The sequence below is a fragment of the Dysidea avara genome, chromosome 2, assembly GCF_963678975.1.
Source record: "Dysidea avara chromosome 2, odDysAvar1.4, whole genome shotgun sequence".
Lineage (NCBI taxonomy): Eukaryota > Metazoa > Porifera > Demospongiae > Dictyoceratida > Dysideidae > Dysidea > Dysidea avara.
This window is the reverse complement of record NC_089273.1, coordinates 47,890,142-47,912,977: the sequence shown is the minus strand read 5'-3', so window position 1 is coordinate 47,912,977 and position 22,836 is coordinate 47,890,142. Positions and strand designations below refer to the sequence as shown.

At 37.4% G+C, this 22,836-nt stretch overlaps 1 protein-coding gene across 3 annotated transcripts in view; it reads left to right on the top strand.

The window, feature by feature from the left end:
- Nucleotides 1–21,370, top strand: part of LOC136247508 (uncharacterized) — a 161,725-nt gene extending 140,355 nt beyond the window's left edge. For all 3 annotated transcript variants that reach the window (XM_066039231.1, XM_066039230.1, XM_066039232.1), the window contains 3 exons: nt 3,196–3,280; nt 3,572–3,665; nt 21,132–21,370. In XM_066039231.1, the coding sequence (XP_065895303.1) occupies nt 3,196–3,280; nt 3,572–3,665; nt 21,132–21,291 (339 nt within the window). In that variant the 3' untranslated portion in view covers nt 21,292–21,370. The remainder of the gene's footprint in view (nt 1–3,195; nt 3,281–3,571; nt 3,666–21,131) is intronic.
- Nucleotides 21,371–22,836: the final 1,466 nt, after the last annotated feature.

Here is a 22,836-nt window from a genome sequence, read left to right as displayed (position 1 = left end):
ATGTGGAATAGATTCTTCCTTCAAACATGGTTTCTTTGTGCAATTCAGAATGTCTGACAGTTTTTCACGTTGAACTTTACTGGTCCATTTGTATGACCTCACACCTTCAGTGCTAAGAGAACCGGTCCTCACAATAATAAGTTGTAAGTTGTTCATCGACATCACTGTCAAAAAGCCAGGTGGCATTTGGTGCTCTGAGAGAATGATTTATTTTGTTTTGTACCCAAGTATTTCTGCAGCTTTGCATTAATGCACCAATGTTCCAACAAGACTGTTGTGGCCATATGGTACAATAGAGTACCAACATCCATCCTTGGCTCCTTCAATGGATGTAGATAGAAACAATCTGCCGGGCGGTCATTTGGACATAAACTATTGTGCAATTTGAACAGTCTCACAAAACAACGCTTGGGTTGCTCAAGATTTACATGTTGCATCACCACTTTGGACTTCTTCTGTCTGCCCTTAATTCCTCCTAGTCGATTTTTTGATGAATCTTCTCTGTAAATGATATCCACACATAAACAGCCAAGCTGTGAAAAATGATGTGGCCTTAATAGCCTGGGTGAAAAATTGTGAAATCAAAAGGTGGCAGCCAAGAAATAGCTGCAATGATGTTAATGCTAATAAATTTAACAATGCACACAGCCATTATTAATTTTTTTTAGCATTAACATTATTGCAGCCATTTCTTGTGAGTCACCTTTGATTTCTAAACTTTTTTCACCCAGGCTTTTTAAGGCAACATTATTTTTTCACAGCTTGGCTGTTTTTGTGTGGATTTCACTTCTTTTTGTACTTTATAAGGCCCCAAAAGCAGCCTATTGCTGACTTTGAGGTTTTTTTAGTCACATTTCTTCTTTTCTATGTAGATACAATGATTATTATTGAAGACAAATTTACAAATGATGTAATTCAATATTCTATACTATTATTGTAATACTCTAATAGAATGCACATTTTTGAGGACTTCTAATAGAACATTCTAGTACTTCTATTGGTAGATCTTTGAAATTACAGACATTTGATTATAAGCAGATCTCAACTAAAAATTTCATTTATAAAGCAGCAATTAGGTGAGGTGATCAGCCAAGGTAACCAGGGGCAGATCCAGGAGCCAGCAAGGGGAAGGGCACAAACAGGCTAAGTTGTAGGTGGTTGGGGAGATCCAGATTCTCTTGCTACTGAGTTGCTGCATTTTTGAAGCAGCAAATAGTCACCTCTTAGTAGTGTTTCACTGATGATTTTTGCCATTTTGGCCTTTGAAGATGGTTGTGAAGTCTTAAAAGCTGTTTAAAGGTTCCAAACGTCTTAAACAACAGCAACACGACAATTAATTTTAGAGGCGCTTAGCATGCACGAAGATGCTGGGTAACACTAACAGCTAGTTTGACATTGGTTTGCTTCGGTTTCAGGTAAAATTGTGTATATTTTCATGAGTTGTATAGCTAAACTGATCTTTTCCTGACATTAAGTTTAGTATTTTAATCAGAAGTATGGCTGGCTCTTCCATGAGGGGGGGGGGGGCATTTGCCCCAAATTCCCCATCCTGGATCCGCCATTGGTAACAAAGGTCCAGTGGTTAATGATGCAGGTGTTAGGTATGGAGGTCCCTGGTTCAAACTAAGGTAAGTTTTTTTTGACATTTTTTGCACTCCTTTTTACCTTGCAGTGACTACTCTGTTAGAGTATCTCAATCCCACAATTTTACACTTGCTTGGTTTTTGCTATATAACTTTGTCACTGTAACTCTATTGCTATTCAAACCATCAAAAGGCACCACTACGATGATCAGCCTATCTACACACCAATTTTCAAGTTGTTTCTATACTTGTAGCTGTGACAGATGTTTGATCTTTTTTATGTGAATAAATGCTCATAACTCCTTGAATATTCCTCAGATTCACAACAAATTTGGTACGTGAATCCACTGTTAGACGCTTTTCATTTGTCCCAAAGGTCGAGGAAATTGAGTTACATGTTTGAATTTTATACCAATTTTTGCAAAGTGTGCAAAAACAAATCAAAGCCCCTGTAGCCCTGTACGACATGAGAAAAAAAGGAAGAAATTAAAACAAAACTTTAAATGTTCATATCTCGCAAATGGCAGTTGTAAATTTAATCAAATTTGCTGTGTGGCATTCCCTACCTGGAGGAGAGCTATAATGCAAAAGTGGTGTGCTTTGGAGAAGGGGTCATGGAGCTATGCACGCATGAATAAGTTGTTTTCCTTCTTCCTTTCAATATACTCGCAATGTGGTTACCTGCTTTCTTGGCCGCATGAACCACTACCGTGTGTCTTGATATGGTCGTTCTCCTGGATTTTCAACTACTCGTATTTGTGAAGGATGATGTCTCAATTGACGATGCTTTTGTCCACTTCTTAGAGCAAAGTATAAGCCATTAAATACAATTTTATCAAGCAATGACTGTGGTATGGCACCTCCCAATAGTTTCCTCTCCCATAGTGTATCTACATCTGTATGAGTCAAAGGCTAAGTTTGTTTTTGTTTCAAACCAATTCAACTACTCTGCAGCCTTTTAATTTCAGCATCCAGTGAGCTCTTGGAATCTGCAAATGCCTTATCATTTCAAAAGTCAATATATGGCTTACTGTTCCATTTCAAATAGCACTATAGTCCATACCAAATATGATACAAAGTGTTACAAGGAAACTCACTAGCTGCATCTCCCTTCTTCTTTACTTCCAATATAAAATAACTGAGCCAGTAATTCGGCTGCGCATTATCAAGTTGCTCAATTGGTGCTTTTAGCATATCAGTAGCTTCATTTCTACATCTTCTCCACTCTTCCCAGATGGAAAAGCACCACTCTGTGTCTTTCTGTGTCTTAATTAGCACTCCAGCCTTTCATGCATCAACAACTTCACAACCAGTTTGGGCTGGCAAACTTTCGCATCTGTTTCTTCTTGCTTCTTTCAGTGGCACTTTATTTCCATCCTCAACGCTTCTTCTTGTATCACTACTACTACAATAATATCCACCATTTTCTTCAAAGTATTCCTCTACATTTCTGCCGTTTAGTTCACCACCAAATTTAATTGATACAGTATATGGTTATATATAACTCATGATTGTTCTTACCTATTTGCATAATTATGATTATAATATGCATGCATATAATAATTATTGCTATTAATTTTATCCATGACCACTGTATATATATATATTTCAGTTTAAAGACAAATGCAGAGTGAACAAAGTTAAGGTAGAAATGGTGGTGATTGGTCCATTAGACGGTAAACAAAAGATAAACACAGGTTATTATTTTAATTTGGTTTTGCAAAAAGGGTTCTTCCACACACATCCCATTTACTGAATTTGACAATTCATAACTCTTCAGATTGAAAAATTCTATTACACTGAAATTTGGTCAGCAATAATATATTAATGAATGAAGAAATTTTTTGAATTTATGTATGTCTTGAAAATTAAGTTATGGTCTTCAAAGTTCTTGAAAATTAGATTTGTGAGAAAGACTCCTTTTTACAAATCCAGACACTTAAATCTCAGCTAATTGTGCATGTATGTGTTTTTATCAAAAACATTAGTTCAACAGATTTTAATGCTGGACGAATTGTACAAAAATAACTGCTGTTTGATTGTTTTCCAACCAACATTTTTTCCTAAATGGAAACCTCTCAAGTAAGGGATAGTACTTGCAATATGTTACATGTTATAAAGATTGGAATCTAGTTGTCTACATAATATTGCTGTCCACGACCAAGTTAATGATTAAAGTACATAGTAGGTTTCACAATTATCAGATTTCATGCAGATTTTGGTATTCAAAGCATCCACATGAACAATATAGTTTGTAAGGTACAGTTATATCCTGTTGCAAGGATAACATCATTGTTATATTGTATCACACAAGAATGAGGTGGAGTCAAGGTCAAGTAAATATAGTCTATGTACGTATACAGGATATAACTATTTTATAGTTCAATGTTGGGTATTCCAGTATCCAAGTTTTCTTAAATCCAAAAGCTGAGCAATATAATCATTTTAGCAATATATCACAATCTTTTAAAAGTATTGATATTGCGATATTTTGTTATTAAATATTGTGATACCATGCCTGTACATTACTGTCACTGAAAAAGCCATTTTTATGCAATACTTGTCTAAGAATCCTTGTAAGTGATAACCTGATTACCCCAGCAGAGAGGTAACATAACCTCAAAGCATGTGTTGCAATAACTGTTACTGTAAACAATGTTGATAGTGGCTAGTTTGGTATCAACTATAAGGACTTCCTGCAGGAATGCTGAGCAATACACTATGTAGTACCAGGTATGATTGACTTACATATTTGTATCGTAAATAATGATCACTTACTTTTGTATCATGAACTATTTAGTATCGTAAATAGTAGCTTTAGTACAATCATGATACTAAAATGACAGTATCCCTCAGCCCTATTCTGTATATCCCCTAATCAAAAGCTGACACAATTACAATACAAGTTTAACTTGTGGTTGCTTCATTGCTCAACTTTCTATGGAGCTTACACTGCTATACAGTTTCTCAAAATGCTGAACATTATGAAAATCTTAGCTTTGGCATGCATGTTACTAGGGGTGGAGGAGAAGGGGGGCTGTGTAGCCCCTGTCAAAAAATTATGGAGGGGCTAAGCTTAGCCCCTCCTCCCCCCCAAAAAAATCTGTAGCTGCCTAGCTCAATAGCATCAAGAATTCAAGATACTCTAATAGAGCAGTCAATATCTAGATATTCCAGTACAGCAGTCACAGTATTCTTCAGAGGAGCATTGTAGCAATCTATGTATGTAGTTATAAATAAGGAGATATAGTTGGTTGAGGGTGGCTATTGTCAGCAGGTGATTATTTTTTCTTTTCTTTTTTTTTCTTTGGTCTTTGACTTACGGCTAGGCCATAGCTCACCAAGCTGTTGTGTGTGTGTTGCTTGAACCCAAGAAAACAATAGCCACCCCCCCTAAATTAAGGTGTCTCTGCCGCCTTTGTATGTTACAGTAATTTCAAGTGACTTTTGTGTCATACGGTACAGCTTGAGGGAAACTTGATGACCACATGGTTGATTTCATTACTGATATAGACTGGTCTGTAGTGAGTACCCGCATCCCCGGATTAAGGCTGACTAAACCACATTCAAAAAGTTAAAATCTCTAGTGGGTTATCCCTCAAATTTAATAGTCAATTATGTGTACAAAACACTATGTACAGTAACATTACCTTGGTAACTTGCTAGAAGTATGTGCAGGAGTAGAAGGTAGCATTTAGTTTCATCCAGTTCAAGGTTCAACAATTAATTTTGTTAATAGAAAGTGTCACTTTTCTAATTATAGATAGAAATTAATGTAATAAGTGCTTAGTCACGTTACACTCAAGCATGAATGCACAAAAGTGGAATGGATTGTTTTGTAGAGTCGATGTAACTTAGGTGGTTATTGTAGTTAATTGCTGTCATTGAGGATAAGCCCATGGGAATCCCATGGAATATCACAGGTTACTTAGATGGGGATCCCGCACAATATCTGAGGTGGGTATTGTTTTAAATCATGCTTGGTTTGTGCTGCTAAATCTGTACTTATAGTGTCAGTAATCTGCATGCTGGTGTTGAGGATCAAGCTGTCCTCAAGCTGTACCATATTAGAATCTTTTCAAGCTTTGCAGTGTATATAGAAGACTTTGGCTAGCAGTTTTCAGCAACACAACTATATTCTGATAGTTGTGTATTAAGTATACAACACTTCAAATTTGACTAACAATGACAATGGTTTGATAAAATCTCAACTCCACCTTTGGTACTGTGTTGCATCATTGTGGCACCTCCTCTGCAGTTGTTCAGCCTTACAAGTCACTAATTTACTAGGTTGGATAACTCAAGGCTGCAGAACAAGTTGCCATCAGAACTTCAGTTCTGGACACTGTAAAGCAGTAATCATTACTACTGTAGCTATTTAAAAAATAAATTTTTTCAAAAGGAAGTAGGGGTTGATATAATATACACACTACAAAAGGTATAAGGAAACAAGCTCAAAAATGTTACAGCTGAAATGAGAAATGATCAAGCAGTAAAAAATAAGGAAACAAGAATAGACGACTACTTGCTAAAATCAGACACACTTTTAATACTTACTTTCGGCTACCATCTTGAAATGAGACCACCAAATTAGCGAAAAGTAGGGATTAAAGTGCGTCTCATTTTGGCATAGCCCAGTGTATATACATGAGATCCATTTGTTTCTTTATTTTAATTTGTTAATTATTTTTGTGCAAAAAACACATTATAAAATTTTGTGTAATAATAATAATAACCCACACAAAAACAACCAAGCTGTGAAAAATTATGTAGGCTCAAAAAAGTTGGGTGAAAAAAGTTGTAAAATCAAAATTGGCAGCCAAGAAATGTCTGCAATGAAATTTAACAATACACATGGCCATTTTTAAACTTTATTATCATTGTAGCCATTTCTTGGCCACTACCTTTTGATTCCACAACTTTTTTCACCTAAGGTTTTTGAGGTGGTACCATTTTTTCACACCTTGTTTTTTTTGTGGATATTGCTTAGTTTTGTACTTTAAAAGGCTCCAAAACCAGACTACGGCTGACTTTATGGTATGTTTTCACTCGCATTTGTTCTTTCTATATAGGCACAATGATGATTATTGAAGACTAATTTGTAAATTTAATATACTACACCTGTAATGGAGATTATCTGTGCTATGGCGATATATATATCTAATCCAAAACAGCCAAGCTGTAAAAAAAGAGTGCAGCCCTTGAAAAGGCTATGGTGAAAAAAGATGTGAAATCCAAGGTGGCTGCCAAAAAATGGCTGTGATGGTACGTTAATGGTAAAAAATTTAATAACAACAATTCAGGTGAATTTGGTACCGCTTGGTCTTGGAAAAAATTCACCTGAATAATCTTTATTAAAATTTTTACCATTAACCTACCATCACAGCCATTTCTTGGCTACCACCTTGGATTTCACAACTTTTTTCACCATAGTCTTTTTGAGGAGTAGATGCACTCTTTTTTATAGCTTGGCTGCTTTGGATTAGATTTCACTTCTTTTTGTATTTGTATTCTCCGAGTCTGGCCTATGGCCGGCTTTGGGGCTTTTTAACCTATGTTTTTCTCTTTACCACAGGAAGAAGAAAAAGATGAAGCAGATTTTAAATGCTTAACTATTTCTGATTTTATCAGTAAATTTACAAATTATATGTGACTGGATTTATAAAAAGGGATCTTCCACACACATCCAATCTACTAACTTTGACAAGTCATATCTTCAGATTGCGAAAAGTTATTACCTTGCAATGTGGTCAGTAGTAAGCACCAACATAGGTTAATGGGTGGAGAAAATTTCAAGTTAGTATAATATAATTTCTTGAACACTAAGTTTTGGTCTTTCAAGTTTAAACAATTGGACGTGTGTAGAAGACCCATTTTTGCAAACCTGGTCATATATGTAATAGTTGTAACACTGGCATGCGGCTCTCAGACAGTCGGGCATACATAGTGTAAGTCATCATCCATCAGCCGGGGTTTGCACCAACCAACGTGACTCTTGTTTAGAACAACCCATACACAAACCTTTTATACCCACTGATAGACTATTTAATATTCTAGGTATATACAACGTACCAGGTTTCCAGGCAGTGGCATTCATCAGCAACAACCAGCTAAAAGTAAGGGTGTAATGGATCAATTGTCACCCGTTGACGTCTTTTATCGTCCACTCGATAACTTGCATGCATCAATCATCATCTGCTTTAACGTATTTTGTTTGGCATTCTCACACAAATTAAAATTAAATCTTGCCAATAGTACACAGTGATCTACTAGTACTAGTTGTAATTACTACAAAATTTCAAGACATTCTTAAGCATGATTTTCGAAATACGCTCAAAACAATTTCTAATAAAACAAACACCACAGTACTTTATGCTTAAAGTACATTTTAAAATACATTTTCAAGGACCATTGTTTCATCAAAGATGTTACAAAGGTCAGCATAGTAATCCTGGTGGAACTGATAGCAAATTTTGTTTCCTTTTTCCCAGCTGTGAATGAGACCATTGACAATGTCGTAAAAGAGCTGTTTATCAAAAACCAATAATTTCCACAGTGATTAGTCTCTTATCCACAATTCTTGAGCAATGTAACATAATATATTAAACACTTGACAGCATCGTACTAGCCTCCAAACTTCTGAAAACACTGTACGTTGGTTGATGGGAGCCTGTAAGTTAGTTATATATACATTCTTCCATCTACAAACTGCTTCAGTTGTCAATTCTCCTGTTGCTCCAAAAGCCTGATAAGCATTTCCTTTGGTTAACCTTGCCTTGTGAGCCATTTTCTCTTAGGTAGTTCCACTTACAACATTTATGCATGTCTTTCTGGTCCTTAAAAATAATTTATAATGCCTGTCATTAAGCAGCCATCACTCTAAACTACCTCTAACAGTCTGGACCAGTGGTATGAATTCTAAAGCCCAATCCCATTGAGACAGTGGTGAGGACGGTCTTGTAAGGCAAACGTGTACAATTGTAAGTTAGCAGTAGTCCGCTGGGAAGGATGATTCTTCCGGTACAACAAATCACTAGTCTCTTCTAAATAACTGCAGCCTGTTTCTTGTTAGTTCTAATGTCGTATGTAAAGGTTCTGTGTGCTCTGGAAAGTGTGAAAAACAACACGGATAAAGTTCAATACGCTACACATAGCTTTTTGTGTCAAGAATAACAGACTAGCATACACAAACTAAGTTATAACCAAGCCTCTTGTCAGTCACCAACAGTCCAGCATTGTCACAGTTGATTGAAGGTGGTAGAACAATGGAAGAAGGAAGCACGAGGCCGCTTAGTATTGCAAAGTTCCATGTTTGAATCCAGGTTCTATGAGAGGATAATTGATCACGAGTTGGCCAATAATAGACGTCAGCCAATATATGAATTGACAGTACCAACTAATATCCAGCAACATCTTCTTGCTGCTAGAGCTAGAAAAGAAGATCGATATAGCTCCTTGCAATATGACCTCCAGCTTTCTGGGTTAACTGTCAACTTTGTTCCCAATGAAATTGGTTGTTTACGTCACTTTTTGTCAGAAACAATTGCTCAAGTGGCTACTGCTTGTGAAGTGCCAAAGAAAACTGTAAGATCCTTATTTGAGCAGTGTGATATTCTCAATATCATGTGAATCACAGGATAGTTATACAGCAAATGTACAACTCAACACAACACAACACTACTAACTACGTATTACATGAAAGTCTGTATGCACAGTCACGTGTGCGCATGAGTGTTAGTGTTACATCACTACAGTCCTCCCCTTTTAGTGAAACGATGAGGGGGGCGTCGGATACGATGTGATCGATGCAAGGGTACAGTGGGCTGAGCATCCACAGGATCATTAACACATGGCAAAATTGGAAGAAAGTCATCAATGTCATCCAAAGATTGATTGTCCACGATAACAGTATTGTCTGTACTGGCTCTATAGCGGATATGGTCTTGATGCCTCCGAACTTGACGTTTGTCTTCCAGTTCTACTAGAAAAGTAATTGATCCTGTCTGCTTAATGACAATAGCAGGAAGCCAATGTACCATGAAAATTATACACAAAAACTGAGGAACCTTCATCAAAGCTAGGGTGTTTGGCATGTTGATCATGTGCCACTTTTTGCTGTGGATGCTCAGCCCACTGTACCCTTGGATGCTCAGCCCAAAATCTTGCCACTCTAGATTCAATGGAACCTCCTGTGATCTTTTTGAGACCATCTTTGAATATCTGTACGTATCGTTCCACCAACCCGTTTGAAGCAGGGTGGTAGGGAGGAGTAAGGACATGTTTAATGCCATTGGTCTTCAAAAACACTTGGAATTCATCACTGCAGAAAGCTGATTCATTATCTGAGACAAGGACTTCTGGTAGTCCTAATGTTGCAAAGGTTGTTTGTAATTTATCAATAGTAACAGCAGCGGTTGAGGATGACGTGACATGAACTTCTATCCATTTGGAATGACTGTCAACAATGAGTAAAAACATTTGGCCAAGGAAAGGACCGGCGTAATCAATGTGAACCCTTGACCATGGCCTGTGTGGCCATTCCCATGGATGTAAAGGGGCTGTGGCTGGCATCTTTCTGTTACTCTGACAAGCTACACATGACTTCACTTTGGATTCAATCTCTGTGTCCAGGCCAGGCCACCACAGGTAACTTCTTGCTAGTCGCTTCATTCACTCAATGCCCGGATGTCCAACATGTATTTCATCCAATAACAGATTGCGGGCTTTTAGGGGTATGACAACACGAGTTCTTCATAAAAGACAATTGTCATCAACACTCAGTTCTTGCCTACAGTTGAAGTAAGGTCACTGATCGTCATTATCTGGCTTCGATGGCCATCCATGTAAGACATACTGTGTAACTGTTGCCAACAGAGGGGAGCATTGGGTCCACCGACTAATCTGTGCAGCTGTTACTGGAGTAGAATTAAAATGATTCATTAACAAGATAGTGTCTCCTGGAGCTGGTACAGTGGATGGTACCTCTGGCAATGGTAAGCAACTGCAAGCATCAGCATGGGCTTGCTGTGGACCTGGTTTGAACTGAATTTCATAGTCATAAGCACCAATTGTTAGGGCCCAGCGCTGTATGCGTGCAGATGCCATCACAGGAATAGCTCTAGCTGGATTAAAGATGTGTGTTAAGGGTTTGTGGTCAGTGTATACAATAAAATGTTTGCCATGAAGATAATGATGAAATTTCTTTAAGCCAAACATAATTGCTAACCCTTCCTTGTCTAACTGAGCATACTTGACTTCAGCGGGTGCCAGAGTGCGAGATGCAAAGGCAATTGGGCGTTCCACATCATTAGTTAGTCTATGCGACAAGACTGCTCCTACTCCATAAGGATAGGCATCACAAGCCAAAATCAGAGGCTTTGGAGGGTCAAAGTGCATCAATACAGCATCAGACTTTAACTGGTCTTTGATCTTCTGGAACACTAACTCATGTTCAGTCTTCCACATCCAGTGAGCATGCTTATGTAACAACTTGTACAGAGGGGCTAGGGTAGAAGCCAAATTGGTCAAAAATCTGCTGTAATAATTCATAAGACCCAAGAAGGCTTTAAGTTGTGAAACATCTGTTGGAGGTGGGGCAGCAACAATGGCTTCAACTTTGGAAGGTGATGGTTTGAGGCCATCTGGAGTGATACAGTGACCCAGATACTCCACTTCTGATAGGAACTGGGAGTGGCTCTCAGATTTTCTGACTGCTCCAATTGTATAATAGGTGACTGTTCTATTAGAGTGTTTCGATCTGGCCAATGTCCTGGACATTTTGGAGAGAAATGTTTGACATTTTTAAGGCATAATGGGTTAGTCAAAACCCGATTTAAGTGAATTTGGATTATGTATGCTGGGTGCAGTAGCTAGGTTGCTACTTTCAGAGAAGCGTAAATGCAATGTAGTTATTCAGGCAAAACTCAAGGTGCGGTCATTATGCATGTATCTATTTACTATTGAATGGTAGCTGATGCTCTCCATGTTCATAAAAATAGCTTTGAATCCAATATAGGTAACTATTTGATTTGCATGAGCTTCACGTGTGGCCGAATTTAAGATTGCACGACAGAGGTGATTTTGCAGCTTTGTAATTTACAGCCAATAAGGACTAAGTCAAACATCTGCATATATTACGAGAGTATAAGAGTTGCTCTTTCATATCAAGTACAGAAAGACTTGATCAGCTTCAAGTATTACAAGCAGTGCCACTCAACCGATAACGAAGAAAGCTGCAGGTCTGAAATTTTGCATGCAAGAGTTTATGGCCTAGACCTCTCCATAGGCATAGCAAGAGCAGAAATTTTCTTTGCGGGTTTAAAGAAAAAATTGCATCCAAACCAATGATGGTCGAACATTAGTGGCTTGCTCTAGTTTTCACCTTAACCCAACATTTTTCTACTCTTAGGATGGCAAGGATAACAAAACGCTCTTCGTCTGTGTGGTTTTCATGGCGAAATCCAAGTTGTGAATCCTAATCACGTGAGTACTATTCGATCCCCACAATCGATTTCAGCATCTATGTCTATATAATCAGTACCCAGTTGTAGCCCGGCTACATTTCGTATGTAACCCGGCTAGCTGAGCTACATACAAAATGTAGCCCGGGCAGCTCCTTTGATCTGAAGTGTGAAAGTGTTACATATATATATATATATATATATATAAATAAATATTAAAATATATATATACAAATGTGACCGGGCCTGCGATAATAGGGCATGTGGGCACATGATTTTTATCTACTTTTTCACACTTTCATCACACATAACATTTTGTACCATTATGCTATGACATTGCAATTTTCTGCTCTTAGTAAGTATTTAATTGGCATCATAATGCAAGTTACAGAATGGAAATATATGTTTCCAGCACTGAGATATGAGCTGTAGAGTGATAGGGTGTAGTTTGTGCCCACATGCCCTGTTTTCGCAGGCCCGGTCACAAATATTGATTACATGTCTACGGATAACTTTTTTTGCAGCTGATCTCTTTACTGGGTGACTTGAAATGTAACTGAAGTCTCTACAGGGTGATTTGCTAGTAGATAAACTCTCTTCAGGATTCCCTCTACAAGGTGACTTGTTTCTAGCTGAACTCTCTGCAGGGTTATCTGTTTGTAGATGAACTTTCTGCAGGGTGATTTGTTTGTAACTAAACTCTCTATGGGGTGATTTTGTTTGTAGCTGAACTCTCTACAAGGTGATTTATTTTTAGCTGATCTCTCTACAGGGTGACTTGTTTCTAGCTGATCTTTCCTTTTTTCTAGCTGATCTCTCTATAGGGTAACTTGTTTACACAGTAGCTGAACCCTCTACAGGGTGGTTTCTTTGTAGCTGAACTCTCCACAGGGTGATTTGTTTCAATCTTATCTCTCTACAGTGTTGCTTTGTCTGACTTATCTCTCTAAAGGGTGATTTGTTTTTGTAGCTGAACTCTCTACAGGTTGATGGTTTCTAGCTGATGTCTCTACAGGGTGACTTGTTCGTAGTTGAACTATCTGCAGGGTGATGTGTTTGTAACTGAACTTTCTTCAAGGTGATCCTTCTAGCTGTTCTCTCTACAGGATGACTCGTTTCTAGCTTAGCTATCTGCAGGGTGATTTTTCTGTAGTTGAACTCTCTACAAGATGATCCTTCTGGCTGATGGATGACTTGTTTCTAGCTGAACTCTCTACAAGGTGATTTGTGTGTAGCTGAACTCTCTACAGGGTGATTTGTTTATAGCTGAATTCTCTACAGGGTGATTTGTTTGCAGCTGAACTCTCTACATGGTGGTTTCTTTGTAACTGAACTCTCTACTAGGTGACTTCTTCTAACTGATCTCTCTTAAGGCTGATTTGTTTGTAGCTTAACTCTCTACAAGGTAACTTCTTTTAGCTGATCTCTCTATAGGGTGAATTGTTTGTAGTTGAACTCTCTACAAGGTAACTTCTTCTAGCTGATCTCTCTACAGTGATTTGTTTGCAACTAAACTCTCTACAGGGTGGTTTGTTTACAGCTGAGCTCTGTACAAGATACCTTCGTCTAGCTGATCTCTCTAAGGATTACTTGTTTCTAAAAGATCTCTATACAGGGTGAATTTTTTCTAGCTGAACTCTGTACAGGGTGATTTGTTTGCAGCCAAACTCTCTACATGGTGGTTTCTTTGTAACTGAACTCTCTACTAGGTGACTTCTTCTAAATGATCTCTCTTAAGGCTGATTTGTTTGTAGCTGAACTCTCTACAAGATAACTTCTTTTAGCTGGTCTCTCTATAGGATGAATTGTTTGTAGTTGAGCTCTCTACAAGGTAACTTCTTCTAGCTGATCTCTATACAGGGTGATTTGTTTGTAGCTGAACTCTCTACAGGTGATTTGTTTACAGATGAACTCTCTACATGATGGTTTCTTTCTAGCTGAACTCTCTACAATGTAACTTCTTCTAGCTGACCTCTTTATAGGGCAATTTGTTTGTAGATGAATTCTCTACAGGGTGATTTGTTTGCAGCTGAACTCTCTACATGATGATTTCTTTGTAGCTGAATTCTCTACAAGGTAACTTCTTCCAGCTGATCTCTGAATTGTTTGTTGCTGAACTTTCTACAGGGTGATTTGTTTGCAGCTGAACTCTCTACAGGGCGATTTGTTTGCATCTGAGCTCTCTACAAGGTAACTTCTTCAAGGTGATCTCTCTACAGGATTCTGTGTGCCAAATTTCAAGGAAATTGGATATAGTGTTAGCATTTTATGGCAGTTTTTGTAAGTGTGCAAAAAGGGGAAGAAAAGTAAGAAGAAAAAAATTAAGGCAATTTTTGAAGTCGCATATCTTGGGAACGCTTGATGTCCTGAGTGTCACCTGTGTCCTGTATGTCTACTGTATCCTGTGTGCCACCTGTGTCCTGTGTGTCCACTGTGTCCTGTGTGTCCACTGTGTCCTGTGTGTCCACTGTGTCCTGTGTGTCCACTGTGTCCTGTGTGTCACCTGTGTCCTGTGTGTCCATTGTATCCTGTGTGTCACCTGTGTCCTGTGTGTCCACTGTGTCCTGTGTGTCCACTGTGTCCTGTGTGTCACCTGTGTCCTGTGTGTCCACTGTATCCTGTGTGTCACCTGTGTCCTGTGTGTCCACTGTATCCTGTGTGTCACCTGTGTCCTGTGTGTCCACTGTATCCTGTGTGTCACCTGTGTCCTGTGTGTCCACTGTATCCTGTGTGTCACCTGTGTCCTGTGTGTCCACTGTATCCTGTGTGTCATCTGTGTCCTGTGTGTCCACTGTATCCTGTGTGTCATCTGTGTCCTGTGTGTCCACTGTATCCTGTGTGTCATCTGTGTCCTGTGTGTCCACTGTGTCCTGTGTGTCCACTGTATCCTGTGTGTCATCTGTGTCCTGTGTGTCCACTGTATCCTGTGTGTCATCTGTGTCCTGTGTGTCCACTGTGTCCTGTGTGTCGCCTGTGTCCACTGTATCCTGTGTGTCCTCTGTGTCCATAGCTTAATGACATCTGAGACTTTGAAATGATGCCCAAAGAAGAGGCACTTGATTGATTCTTTGTGGGTACAATTTTCTTGAAAAGAAATGACAGTTTACCTGTGGCCTGACTACATGTTGCAAACCCTGCAGTAGCTGGTAGTGAATAATCATAATCAATATCTTTGTGAGAACTATTGCTCTGTAACAATGCTTCTTCTGGTTCATCAGGTAACTTTACAGAGCTATAATATTTTGATAGAGACATGCTTTCCTGGACAGAAAAACTTGGTCCATCACTTGTTTTCACTAGTACATAGCTAAAGCTTCACTAAAGGAGCTGATACGATGAGATACTAAACCGCTAGCTGTTTAAGAATAGGTCCAGTTTGTTGGCTAAAAAGAGATCGGTTAGCACTAACTGTTGTGTGAGCTACCACCGTCATCACTTATACTGGGTGAACTGCTCTATTGAGTTCATCACTACCCAAGCTACAGTTAGAATCCATTGAATGAAACACTTCAGATCCTGTCTTTTCCATATGATCCCAATGATGATATGAGTATATAAACTTGGGTATTTCAATTATGTCTGATCATGGCTTCACTGGATTCCTTGTTAGATATTGTCTGTTCTCCACTACTAGAACAGGTAGCCTTGTAGAGTGAATAAATTATCCACATATACTGCAATACTGTGCAAAACATTATAGTACAAAGTTTGACTACATAGTGATAACACTTTGTATTACATGTAATGGTTGTAACAAGGGAAAAGGTGATTTGTCTGAAATAAATGCATGAGCACAAGGGCCACTAGGCCCAAGCGTGAGTGTGTATATTTCAGGCAAATCACAAGTACCCATATGCATGTCATAGGAATTTCCTATTGGGTAACTGACCTACAAGTGTGGGAAACTGCATAAATGCATCACAAGTACATTTACATGGGACCATGCTGATTTATATTGTGAATGACATAAGTGAGAACAATGATAAGGCATTACTGAGGCCAACTGTAATCATTTTGGTTTCAACATGAACACACAGATAGCTTTGGCTATAGGTACACAATCAAACACAGACCGAAACGCAAGCTCACTATGGTGTTTTAGTACACTAAAGTACTTAACTTTATTAACTATATACAACTAAAGTAGTGAATGTGTTTACAGTGCAAATGACCACATCAGTTAAGTGCCACACCAAGTGTTATAATGTGAGTGACATAACACAGGTGTGTACAAAACAACTATATAAATTAGAGCTCATATTTTATCAATAAGGCAAATAAGACAAAGAATATGTTATTGTAAAACGTCAGTCAATGTTCATTACTTCATAACAAGTTGCTCCATTGGTTATTTAAAATTCCCCAAATAGAACAACGTTTATGTTATTCATTGATTCATAGTTTTAGGCTAATTGCAACTGATTTACTAAACCAATACATCAGATTGAAATCAAATAATTATGATATCACAGCTTGCTTATGTAACCCAACTAATAAAATCTTAATAATTAAATATAATAATTACAGTTAAAATTGATGGGTTTAGTTGATACATAAATTTACCTCAATGCCTTGTGTTGCAGTCCATTTATAGTTACTACAGGGACAGAAGTCAAAACTACTGTCAATTACACATTCAACCTCAAGCATTGCTGTCTAACATTAGTAACACTTCAGTGTGATAATTTTCCTTGCAAACTAACTGCTTGTAACTCAGAGTAGGAAATAATTGTGTGGAAAACACCTCCACGTACATTACTCACATCTGATGAAGTGATTTGCTTAAATTTGGTATGTGGATTACTGAAATTGGCGGGCATGTCCATAGCAAAAGTCGTCTTGTTTCATCAAGGCAGCACAGAGCTACGGAGATGTGAATATTGCATTTTCTTTCTTCCTGTCAATATACTCACGGGTGTTGTGCACTGACTTCTTGGGCCACACGATACACTACCATGTATCTTGATACCATGGAAAACTGTGACATACAGTGGACCTGTGTTACGGTCACCTGGATTAAGCAGTCACCTTTGCATAACAGCCACGGTCACGAGGTCTCAAATATTTTCCCATACAATGTATGTATTGTGGTCTGCATTAAGCGGTCACCTGTATAACGCATATAACAGCCAACCAAGAATTCGCCTATGAATCACTGTATGTATAACTTTGTCCTTCGTATAGCGGTCGCTTCCTTTCATGGTGGTTTGTTAAGCCAATAGTCTGACACCATGGTACCATTTCAATTAATGCGCAATCATCACACTTCCTGCCTTTCAATGAATGCTGTACAAACTATCAGGCCTCATTACTTAAATGTATTCAATAGCTATAACCAACATTCATAACAAGCTCACCTTGCCCTTTCTGTATAAAGACTAGTAAAATTATACTCTATTGCGGTTGGCGCGAGCCTCTTAACAATAATTACTCATTTATAATGGTCATAGCCACTAAAATGCTGTAGACCACTTTATGCAGGTTTTCTCTATAACAGCCACCTGTATAGAAAGGCCAGATACATCTGGTCCCAAGGTGACCATGATAGACAGGTTCCACTGTATAAGTGATATACCATACTTTGTGACTACGCTTACCATAATATATGGTGTAACTTCACACATTCCATGAAATCCTTATCTAAATGGTAAACAAGTCTCCAATAACAAGCTCTTAAATTGACCAACAGTTGTGACCAGACCACTGAAAAGAGGGCATGTGGGCAAAAACTACACTCCATCATGTAACAGGTCATATCTCAGTGCTGGAACAGAATATTTACATTCTGAAACTTGCAGTATAAAGCCAATTTAATGCATGCTAAGAACTGAAATTGCATTGCCATAGCATAATGGTACAAAAAGTTATGGAGTGATGAAAGCTTGAAAAAGTGGGCAAAATCATGTACCCACATGCCCTATTTTCACAGGCCCATTCACAATTATTATTACCAAAATTAGTAAATAGATTTTCGATGAATTCTTGTCTCCTTCGTGGATAACTCAGTAATTATGAATAGGTGTGCATGCATTGACTGCTAGGAAGTCTAAAATGTCTGAATCCATCAAGGATTTCTACTGATGCAGATACTGTTTCACTATAAATTGCTATCTATAATCATTTCATCTACTGGGGTGTAGAATATACCAGTTAACGTTATTACGTACTCGTGATATGACTAAATGTATGCTCTATTCAGCACTGCGCTCTCAGGAATCGTGCATATAATTTAGTCACATCCTTTGTAAGCATCTCATACCTACAACTTTAATTGCATGATTTACTTCAATATTTGGAGTTATTATTTTAATACTCTAATAGAGTGCACATTTATAGAGGGCTTGTAATAGAACATTCATAGGATGTTCTATACCAATGTAGTACTTCCAATCCAGTGTAATACTCTTATTCGTAGACCTATGTAATTGCAAATGTTTACTTGGGAAGCGGTAAAACCCAGAATATGGAATAACGAAACAGAGGAAAAATGGAATAAGCGAAAGTTACATTCTTAACATTTTACTATTATTTATACTGTCTATAGCATTTTAATACCCACCTCGTAGCAATTCCACTGAGAATGCAATTACGATGGCAGACAACACTAAGGCAATCCTCAGGGCGATCTTAAATAGACAAGCACAAAACTAACCACTAGGGACCCGCCGATTATGCTCATAATTTTACCTATTATGCTATGCTGCACTGCTCAAAAATTTACCTATTATGCTTAAATATATGCTCAATACTTACCTATTATGCTCAAATTATGCCCAATTATTTATGCCTCAGTTCTCATGCTCTAGTAATAATTTCCAATTTATGGATAAGTAATAAGTGGCTGAAGCACAAACTTACTTGTCAAAATGTGTATCACAGAAAAGATCGATATACTCTAATAGAACAGTCAGTTATATGATTGTTCTATTAGAGTTACTGACTGTTCTATTAGACTATATCGATCTTTTTGTGATAGCTATTTTGATAAGCAAGAATTCATACTATTACACAAATATCATACCTATTATGCTAGCATTATGCTCAATGCTTTCAGACACCTATTATGCTCATAATTATGCCAGCATAATCGGCGGGTCCCTACTAACCACTCTAGAATAGCCTAACTATGCTAAACTACTTTCTAATACACTTTACTACACAATTGCTACAGCACTATAAGTTCTTTCTGCTACAGTTGCTTATACCAGCCATCACACACGAGTAACTGCCCAAATTTATTAGTGGAAAAACACTCCATCTTCAAGAAATCTGCTCTGAAACAATCTACTTTTAGCTAAACTTCCTCCTTAGTTATCCATCACCAAACAAGTTTAATATAAATTCGAAGGGTTAAGTGCTGTGTTTTGCTCCCGTCACCTTATGCAGTATGATTCTAATAAATCCGGGCAGTTACTCGTGTGTGATGGCTAGTATAAACAACTGTAGCAGAAAGAACTTATAATAGTGTTGTAGCGATTGTGTAGCAAAGTGTATTTAAAAGTAGTTTAGCTTAGTTAGTAGGGCTGAGGTAATTATGCTCATGATTCTTTGCATTATTCTATTCAGAATTTCCTAGAAAAAGCTTGTATCATGCTCCAAAACATTTGCATTCTTCCCAAACTTATTCCAATAAATTGAAATGTAGAATTGACCGTTTATTTAAAATTCTATGGTTTTTTATTAATGCACATAAACGAGATATTTGATTGTTCTACAGAGCAGTATGCAAAAAATAGGATTGATTGCTTTATTGGAGTAAACATAGGTGACTGTTCTTTTAGAGTATCTCGATTTGTTGACTGTTCTATTAGAGTATATCGATCATTCATTCATCAATTCTTTAATAATTCTTTCAAAATGCTAGCATAATGCTAGAATAATGATTTCTGGAATTATGCTGAAAATTATTCCAGCATAATTAAAGCACCCCAATTAGTTAGGTTATTCTAGAGTGGTTTAATTTTGTGCTCATTTTATTTAATGATTTCACTGAGGATCACCCAAGTGTTGTCTGCCATCATGATTGCATTCTCTGTCGAATTACTACAAAGTGAGTATTATATAAATGCTTTAGACAGTATAAATAATAGTAACATTTTAAGAATGTAACTTTCGCTTATTCTGTTATTCCGTATTCCGGGTTTTACTGCTTCCCTGTTTATTTTATAGGAAGTGGTTACTGGCCCAAAAGGTTTTTTCACAGACAACACAAAAATAATAACTGACAGTCATCCATCTACATGTGTATCAAGTAACTATTTGTATGTTAGGATTGGTATGCTCCAGTATTCAACTTTAGAGCATGCGTTTAGTGGTTGCCCCAAGCATTTGATTTTAGGGGACGTGTTTAGTAGTATAAGTGTTAGAATCAGGTGCAGCTTTGGTTTCTTCTTCACCTTTAGGTTACGCTATTCATAATAGTTAGACAAAAAAAAAAAACACAGGGTTTTACAGAATTTAGAAATCTGAAAGGCCCTGTGTCATGGTGCATGAGCGAAGCGATGGTGCTATTGCCAAAGTTTGAGGCAATCAAATAACATGTTTATATTTTATAACAATTTTTGCAAGGTGTATGAAAAGAAATCAAAGCCCCTGTCCAGCAATAATAACAAAGAAATTGAATTGAAACTTTATTTCACAAATGGCTGCTGCAAATTTAATCAAATTTGCTGTGTGGCCTACTCTACCTAATGGACAGCTATAATGTAAAAATGGTGTGTTTTGAAGAAGAGCCCATGGAGCTATGCACGCATGGAAAAGGCTTTTTTCTTTCTTCTTTTCAATATACTCACAGTGTGCACAAGGCATGTTAGCTTTCTTGGCCGCATGACACATTACCGTATGCCTTTATATTATTTTCATATGTTTATGCAAATGACTGATTTATTTAGAATATCTCTATTTTTTTTTTAATTTTAGGTAAGAAATTTTGTATTGTTTTTTTTTAAAGCAAATAATGTTAACAATCACAATATTTCACAGTAGTTTAATATTATGGAATAGATAGTATTCTGGTAATGTATGTAACTTTCATTCATTTTTTTGATACTAGATAATGATTAGTGTTAACATGTGCTTCTATGTGCAGGAAGGCATATTCTGGTGATAATGAAAACAGAAGGATTTGGAAAGAACCAGAACAGCAAGATCAGAGTAATAATGTTAACAGTGAAGTCAAATTCCCAGCTATGTGTGGTGACACAGTGTGTCAATTTTCTGTGAAGACTTATAAATATACTAGTGATTAACAAGTATATAATATGTATCCTTTCCACTAGACTTTTATTATACCAATGTAGCTGTTGTAGTGCATATCTTTTCTATATAGGTGTTAATGATTAACTTTTATGTTGTCAAGCTATGGCTATAAAAAATCTGCCATGTACTACTATAGTGCAAGTGACAGAATGCAAACATTTTTTCCAGTACTGTGACATGACCCGTTGTGTGATGGGTTGTAGTTTATGCCCACTGGTGAAGGCCTTTAGTGTGACTTTTTAGTGTTACATGTATGGAAATGATTTTCTAAAATAATACCAGTAATGCACCTATTATTCTGGTGATGTCTGTCATTTACATATTGCATTTATGCCTTGCTTATAAATGTGTTTCACCCACATTTCAAATCGGCTCATATTAACCGCTTTTAAACCAAAGCTTACCTGCCCGAAGTTTAATACAGGTTCTATAAGGCTTTTATTTCTCATGTAAAGGCTGTTTTTAGTAAATGATGTTTTGCTCACATGGGTGCCATCATACATACATACACACAAACACACTTTTTGGATACATATCATTAAACTAGGCGTGCACTCACAGCCGGCCTTCAAGCATACACCTGGTTTAAATAGATATAGGGCTGCACCGATTCTAGTATCAGTATCGTTATCGGGCCGATACTGCTGTTTTCATGAAGTATCGGAATCGGCCATTATATTGTTGCAAATACCGATTCTTTATCACATGCGAGAATAAAATAACGTTCGTTTGTACTTGCTTATTTTACTAGCACAGTGGACGCCTAAAAGCATCAAGTATAACACCAATAGCTACCAGCAACATTACTGATCTATGCTGAAACCTACGTGTGAAAACACTTTACTGAGAAAAAGATTGATATACTCTAATAGAACAGTCAATAACTCTAATAGAGCAATCAGGTAAAAGTGACTTTCAGTGGTTTTTTTTTTTTTGTAAGCACCATTATGATATTATTATCTACACTTCTCCAGAAGAATACTGGAATATCCACTGGTTTGCATTTCAGTGACTTCCTTCTTTGTGAATCTGATTGGCTACTTCATTATAAATATGAACCATACTGAAAACATGTACAAGAATACGTACCATGAAATGCAATATAATTATAATAAATGTGTGCACTATGAAGTAGCTACTTTAAGGTACTTGGTATCGGTACTTGTACTTGCAGATACTTCCCAGCTGAGTACTTGGTATTTGAAGTATCGGTAAAAAGTGGAATCGGTGCAGCCCTAAATAGATGCAATATAAAAGTTGGCAACCAAGAAATTGCTGTGTTAATGGAAAAAAATAATGACAATTCAGGTGAATTTGGTGCCAAACCATTGGTGAAACAACACAAATTCACATGGATTGTCGTTGCAAATTTTTTTGCAATTAACCTACCATCACAATCATTTTCTTAACCACCAACTTTGATTTCACATCTTTTTTCACCCTGGCTTTTTAAGAGGTGGGGGCAGCTGCCTTTTTCACAGCCTGGCTTATTTGGTATAGATATTCTTACAGCAGTCACCATAATACAGGTAGAA